The following is a 7,667-nucleotide window of genomic DNA, read 5'->3' on the forward strand; positions in this document are numbered from 1 at the left end:
TTGAGTGTATTTTTTATATTAAATAAGTAGACTTAATAGTTTTGTACACTGTACTATGGGAAAAGAAAGTATATGGCTCCTGCTTATCGGATTTTCTTTTATTTCGTGTGAACATCTCTATAATTCCACTGAGGCATCTCCTGCAAGTAAGTTTCGTGCTAAAACGTAGCATCATATAACCGTCTAAAACTTTATAACACCAAGCACACTAAATAAGCTCTTTAAAACTAGACGTAGTTTTGAATTAACTTAAAACTAATGCATTTAATTGTCTACAAACATTTGTTTTGGGTCATGTTCCATGTAACCTGCAGTTATGAGAGTTGTAATGTCAGGTGCAGTAAACAAATCCATAGTTAAAGTTAATAGTTCAATTTAACTAATAGTTCAATATAAAACCTAATACAGTTAATAATTTCCATTATAATATCTAAAGTTAAATTTAACTAACTACAAATAGTGTATAAATGTTTGTAAAACCAAATATAGCATCTTTTCCAGTTTAATATTTACATTAAACATAACAACAGGTTGTGAAGTTTACAGTGTAAACAAATGTCCAAAAATATCTAAAATAAAAGCAAACTAAAGAATAATATCTAAAGCAAATGAAATCAGACATATGAATAATACAGAATAAATGTTTTAAACTATTGCATTCTAATCTGTTTAATTCAATAGCTTGCTTTATTCATTTATAATTTGTTGCACACATTGATTTGATTCTTTTTGACTACCTTGCAAACATATCCGAATTAAAGACAAAATAAGCATCCTTCTTGACATGCTTAAATAATGCATTTCATACAGCACAGTAATAGTGTCTCGATTGTGAATGGTGGTATTATTTGTTTTGCAATTGTCAAATGTTTTATGGTGCACACTGGCTTTTTAAATTAAACTGACTTGCAATTATTTTAAAGCTAAATATTTCCAAACAGGTGTTTTTCTCCTAACTGTAACAGCAGTGCTCAGACTCACTGATACTTACCGGCTTGCATTTTGTAAGTCAAAATCTTGCAGCATAGATTAGGCAAAATGTCAATGTAATGTTGGCACAAGGAGCATAAAAACTACACCCACAGTGCTTCAATTGTAGTGTTACACCTGTGTGCATGTTGCCCAATTTAAATAAACACTACGACCATGTTATAACACTGATGTGTTGAGAGCCCTAAATGTTGTAAATACTAGAATTTCTTTAGACAGGTTTTGTTGGCTGAACATGATACCAGAACGGTTGTATAATTAACTATGAGGCTTTGTTGTTGTCATGTACTGATACTTTATTGTTCCATCTACCATAGAGGTCCACTATTATTAGATCAACTGTTAGGCTCTTTTCATCTCTAATGTTAAGGTCATGTTATCTGTTGTGGTTAAATCAGCTTGTTTCATTATGACCAGATGAGACTAAGAAACTCTTATTTACAGGTAACACCACAGACTTTATTGAAGACTACAGGGACATTAAATCCAAGTTCTCATTTAGAAACGCAGAGTTCCCGGACGAGGACCTGTGCTACCTCGTTCCGGGAATAAAAGGCACGTTTAAAGACTGCAGATTCAAAAATGAGTCCCAGACCTTTCTGATTATCCATGGGTGGTCGGTAGGTTCACCATAAACAACAGTTCATTTTACATAAAAATAAAAATCTGATTTTGACCCATGAAAAACAAGTCTGATTCTTGCAGGTTGCTGGACTGTTTGAGAGTTGGATCTCCAAGCTGGTATCTGCTCTTTTTGAGCGTGAACCCAATTCCAATGTCGTTGTGGTGGATTGGCTAGACCGTGCCAGCAATCACTACCCCACATCAGCTGAGAACACCAAGCTTGTGGGCAAAGATGTGGCGAAGTTTATCAACTGGCTTGAGGTACCAATTAGAAGAGTTTTAATTACTAATCAGTAGCAACTTTATTATCATGCTAATTTTTCATTCCTTAAACATTCTACTTTTCTGGATTTTTGTTGTGCTGACTGATTGTGATTGTGGTTGATGTGCAGAGTCTAGAGTATCCGATTGAGAAGCTGCACGTGTTGGGTTATAGCCTTGGTGCACATGTGGCGGGCATTGCGGGAAACCTCACCAACAACAAAGTCAACAGAATCACAGGTTGGAGCAATCAGAACTCCACACACTGTTTTGACCCATTACCTGTTATACACCTAATTTGCATACGTAATTTGGAAATAAAAAATATTTAAAAGAAAGTATTAATTCACTTATCTTTTATGATTATTTCAGTCATATAAGGTTAAGCCTTAAGCACATATTGGGTGCAGATGTTGTTTTTGTTGCAAGTGTATTCCCAATCAAAAGGTTGCTGGTTCATAGCAATGTCATGTAGCCACTTTTGGTCTCCTAAGCAGGGCCCTTAATTGCTTAGATTTTATTCAGTCACAATTGTAAGCTTTTTAAGATAAAAGCATCTGCAAAATACTGTAATTGTACACAAATGTCTGTAATACACTTACAGTTTACATTATTTTGCCCTCATTAATGAAATATTTCAACATTTATTAGGTCTCGACCCGGCTGGTCCAACCTTTGAGCATGCTGACAGGCCAAAGCGTCTCTCTCCAGATGATGCCAACTTTGTGGATGTACTTCACACAAACACCAGAGGAAGCCCAGACCTGAGCATTGGCATCCAGAGACCTGTAGGCCATGTGGACATCTACCCCAACGGAGGCACCTTTCAGCCTGGCTGCAGCCTGCAGAACGCTATGAGAATGATCGCCACCCACGGCTTGTACAGTATGTAGTAGTTTCCAGACTAGATCCTTCAACAGATCCGTCAAATCTGTTAAATATCTAAAAATACTAGAGACAAAAATCTAAACTTTTAAGTGCAGTTGAAAAAATTACAAAACAATTTTTAAAACTGACTTGTAATGAAGTCCAAGGCCAAGACATGTCAAATGTCCTGATATAATGCAGACTTAAACTGAGAGAATGTCTTATGGTAGCTGTAATGTAGTTTTCATTTTATTTTTATGTTTTTACTACTGCTTTATCCTGGTTAGGGTCACAATGTGTCAAATTTCCCACATCCATTGGGCGGAATTCAGTAATGCAAAAAGGACAGGGTGTCAACCCATCATGGGGCCTTGGTATAGCCAGTGTAGATAAATAGATTAAGCTGCTTGAGGGGTAAAGATAATTTGGGGGTTTGGGGGTTTTCTGGTGCAACCAGTCCAAAACGAAAGCTTCTGTCTTATGTCTCTTGTAAAAGTAAATGTTTATTGACAGCCCTGCTAGCTGCAAGTTGCTCTTCTGTGTTTTTCCTATCACTGAAAAACCTGTTTACAATTTTAAAGTGTTCTTGTAAATGGACAGAAATTCGTGAACCTAAGACTGACGTACATCTGGTGACCCCTGTTTTCTACCTGCTTTCTGTTAACAGACATGGACCAGCTGGTAAAATGCTCTCACGAGCGCTCGGTGCACCTGTTCATTGACTCGCTGGTAAATCAGAATCAGCAAAGCATGGCTTACCGCTGCAGCTCCAAAGAAGCGTTTTACAAAGGTCTGTGCCTCAGCTGCCGCAAGAACCGCTGCAACAAAGTGGGCTACAATGTCAGCAAGGTCCGAACCGCCAGAAGCACAAGGATGTTTCTTAAGACTCGTGAAATGATGCCTTTCAAAGGTGTGTCATCGTTACATCCAGTATTTTAGCGACAAGTAAAAACGTGTTCACTAGTTAAAATAAAAACTGTAATCATTGAATGTTCATACTGTTAATGATATGTGTTAAACATGTCATTACTGGTTCTAATTGCATCTTTATCTTTGCAGTTTTTCATTATCAGGTAAAAGCACATCTCTTCAGCCATCAGGATCTGAAACTGGAGAACCAGCCTGTTAAAATATCTCTATATGGAACACATGATGAAAAAGATGATATCGCTGTAGTTGTGTAAGTACCCATGATCCCACACTTAAAATACTTCACCATGTAAATCAAGAACGATTATTTACACTCATACATGACATTGTTTTAATGTACTTCTACATTAAAATTTATATATAATAACCATTAGCGTAGTTGGGATTTTGCCATAGAAATGAAACACAGCCCAGATGAACAAATCTGAAATGCATTTTGTTGTTATAGACTTCAGAAATGATCATTTATTTATTTACCTCCAAGTTCTTTATCTGAATCAGGATGGTTCTGAGACTTGAGCTGAATTGTAGGGTACAAACTAGAGTACTTATAAATGTGTTTTCCTGGTCAGGGTCAGTCTGGTGTTACCCACAAACTGGGTGGAAATCTGAAATACACCCTGGACAGGGCAGTAAACATTCTTGCACTCACGTACCTTTGGAGACAGATTTATCTGCATGTTTTGGGAGGTGGTAGAAAAACAGAGTACAGTAAGAAACATGCAAAACGTTAAACAAATTGCCATAAATACCAAAACCAAGTCCTGGACAGTGGTAGCCTTAGTACCATAAATCACTAACCTTGCTACTAACCCTTGCTGTGAGACAAGTACAACCTTTAGTTGCTATTGGACGACGCGTTTCTTTTTTTTTTTCACAATGTCAAAACTGTTTTTACAGGCCGACTATGATTACCAACTCCACCATCTCTTTTCTGGTGACGTCTGATGTGGATGTGGGTGAACTGCTAATGATGAAGATCCAGTGGGAAAAGGATTCATACTTGCCAAGTTTCTTCAGTTCCAACCAGTTCTTGATTCGCAAAATGAGGATTAAAGCTGGCGAGACTCAAGCCAAGTACGTACACAGATCAGTCACACGTGTTCTAAAAACTCTTTAATGAAGTCTTTCTACACTTCAGAAACTGAATTAAGACTTTTACAGTATTAAAAAAATAAAATATTTAATGCCAACTGGACAATAACTGCCAATAACTTTCATATGTACTTTCATATGTTTAGTTACTGCTTAATACTTATCAGGGGTTGTGGTGAGTCCATGGCCCCCTAAATACTCTGCCCTGTTGAAGTTAAACAGTTTATTATTTAAGGTTGAATAAATGTTATTAACATTTGCAGCATAAATGATATAAATATGGATGAATAAAATAATAATGGCACTTAATGATCAGAGGATGGCATTTAAAGTCATTAGCTGTTTTTTCATAATTTTATAATTTAATGTGATCTGTTTCCATAATGTTATGTTAAATAAATACAATAATTAATAAATCAACTCGACAGAGAGCAAGACAAACATACTTAATGTGAATAAATAAACTTTCCCTTTTTTACTTTTATTTTATACTCACTTTAAAAATTTGCATTAAAGATGATTTGAACCCTCTTTCACCTCATTAAAACATGCATTCTATATTGTACTCCATATTGTACCACTGTGTTTACGATTGTGTTTTGTCCTCTAGAGTTATTTTCAGACCCAGAGAGGTGGAGTTCGGTGACCTCATTCAGGGTGGTGATGGGCTGATCTTTGTAAAATCCAACGACAATCCACACAGCAAGCAGCATGAGAGGTACAGACCCTGGGATTAAACCCAAACCATTCTGTTTGGTTTTGGAACCAAAGCATTCAGTTTGACTCCTGAAAAGCTTCCTTTCTAATTGTTCTCATTCTTTTCAGATTACACAGGCTTAAGATGCATGGCAGCTTCTTTAAGCAAGGCATGAATGAATCTGGGGGAGATGGAAAAAAGCCAATAACACGGTCCAGCGTGGAGGCATCAACAGAGAAAACTGAGACTGTGACCACAAAGATGACCACACAGAGTTCATGAGACTGTAAGGCCTGGTTAGTGCCTTAAAATAACTGAATTTTTTTTTTAAATTAAAGATTGGAGGTACAATCTAAAATTGTACATGCTTCATCATGGTCTGGGTCCCAGTAGGTTATTACTGGGTGCAATGCAGTAACACATCCTGGACAGGACTCCAATCTACCACGCAGCCTCAGATACCCCCTCCCCCCTCCCATTCCAGACAAAGCCATCATTTCTGTATGTAGTTAACGTAGTTGGTATATATATGGTATATTTTTATAAAATTAAGTTTGTCCTGTGTTTTAATTTTAAAGTTATAAAAATGTGTAATCATTTCCATGCTAACGATGACAAGTATAGTAAAAAACATGCCATTAGTAGAAATATTTTTCAGCTGAATCAAATGGACTGGCGGTTATTACCTGTAATATTTACTTATCTATACACTGACATTAGCAATGTGGATACTACTGTTCATATTAGCACCAGTTTCAGTTGGTTTAATGCCTGACTGCTCTGATTATTATACATAATAACTACATGAAGTTGTAATCTGTAAAATACTTCTATTCTGAACATATTTATTTACTGAATAGATTAAACAATACAACATACAAGCACATACATGTTAATTGTTTTTTACAATGTTCAATATTCTGTTATTCACCCACATGCATTTATATTATGTTGTGTGTTTGTATTTAACAATGTGCTGTTTTAGTGTATACATTATATTTTGTGTGAATGACATTCTTATTATCTATATTGTAAGTTATAAGTTGTCACTAATTACCATTAGTAGACCTACCTCTGCTCAAGTTCCCACAAAGGTCACTAGAATTTTACATTCCAATAGGAATTAAAAATTGCATTGCATTTAGATTTGTGTTCACATAAATTCGAATATCAATTTCTTCAGAATGCTGTATCTTCCTTATCTTAAATGTATAAAATGCCTGTGTGTAATATAGCTGTAATATATTTGTACTTCAAGTGAATGTTGTATATTTTCTGTATGTATGAACTAGGAGTTCCTTGAATGTAGAGATAGCACCTTTCACATGGTTCCTGGTCCAGAGAGCTTTTTCAGGACCCAAACAAAGTGTACTCGTACACAATGCTTGTACTGTTTCTAGATTTTAGCACTGGTCGCCTTTGTGAAGTTTCTGAACTAAGTAACCAGATATGAGGTTTTTCTTGGGTATTTATTTAACATGCACTTGAATCCATATACATCAAAATGTACATAATGCTTTATAAACTGTATTCTTTAGAGGAGTGTATTTACATTTATATTTCAATAAATGAATTGTTAAGTATCCATTGTCTGAATTTATTTTTTACTTTTAAACGCACAAGAATTGCAGACTAGTAGTAGACTATTGTACTATAGATTGTGGAGTTGTGGTAAAGCAGCTAAAACCAGTAAGTCAGAGTAAAAACGACTGGCACTGATGGTTGGAAACACTTTTGTGTTTCTGAAGGAATAAATGGATGAATGTGTCCTCTGTTTGGCACGGAGGTTGCTTGAGAATTTCACATGCCATGTGATTCTATTTACCATGTGTGCCATCACCTTAAAAGAGGTGTGTGTGTGGTTTTGTTAACTAATCTGAGCTAATGCTGCAGTGCTTGTTTAAAAACAAAGGGTAAGTAATAGGCAGAAATATAAATATTACAAATAAACATGGCAGTTATAAATATGGTTTGTTAGGGGTTCCCAGTATGTGACTCCATGAGATGTGGCCTACACTCCTGAGCCAAATATTCTTTCTTTACAGATTTTGCACAGGACTTTATTTTCCACAGTATAACCACTGTTTTGTTAATATTTCTCACTCTTGTTAAGTGCAATATAAATATGTATAAATTGCACTTAATTTGATGCAAATCCCATTTACTGAACAGAAGAACCAAGTGAAATGTAACACCAGAAAGT

At 35.8% G+C, this 7,667-nt stretch overlaps 1 protein-coding gene across 1 annotated transcript; it reads left to right on the plus strand.

Annotated features, from left to right (window-relative positions):
- Positions 1-7,049, plus strand: LOC134302901 (lipoprotein lipase). Its single transcript, XM_062988153.1, has 10 exons — positions 1-146; positions 1,435-1,610; positions 1,696-1,875; positions 2,007-2,115; positions 2,527-2,760; positions 3,410-3,652; positions 3,802-3,922; positions 4,573-4,749; positions 5,378-5,485; positions 5,593-7,049. The coding sequence occupies exons 1-10, from the start codon at positions 56-58 to the stop codon at positions 5,744-5,746; spliced, it is 1,593 nt and encodes a 530-aa protein (XP_062844223.1). The 5' UTR covers positions 1-55; the 3' UTR covers positions 5,747-7,049.
- Positions 7,050-7,667: the final 618 nt, after the last annotated feature.

The sequence above is a fragment of the Trichomycterus rosablanca genome, chromosome 25, assembly GCF_030014385.1.
Source record: "Trichomycterus rosablanca isolate fTriRos1 chromosome 25, fTriRos1.hap1, whole genome shotgun sequence".
NCBI classification, from domain to species: Eukaryota; Metazoa; Chordata; class Actinopteri; order Siluriformes; family Trichomycteridae; genus Trichomycterus; species Trichomycterus rosablanca.

Bases quoted from the DNA above. Each gene is read 5' to 3' on its own strand.
- LOC134302901 (XM_062988153.1), top strand. From the start codon at position 56: ATGGGAAAAGAAAGTATATGGCTCCTGCTTATCGGATTTTCTTTTATT. The intron at 1,611-1,695 runs GTAGGTTCACCA...TGATTCTTGCAG, and splicing joins TGATTATCCATGGGTGGTCG to GTTGCTGGACTGTTTGAGAG. The intron at 3,653-3,801 runs GTGTGTCATCGT...TTATCTTTGCAG, and splicing joins TGAAATGATGCCTTTCAAAG to TTTTTCATTATCAGGTAAAA.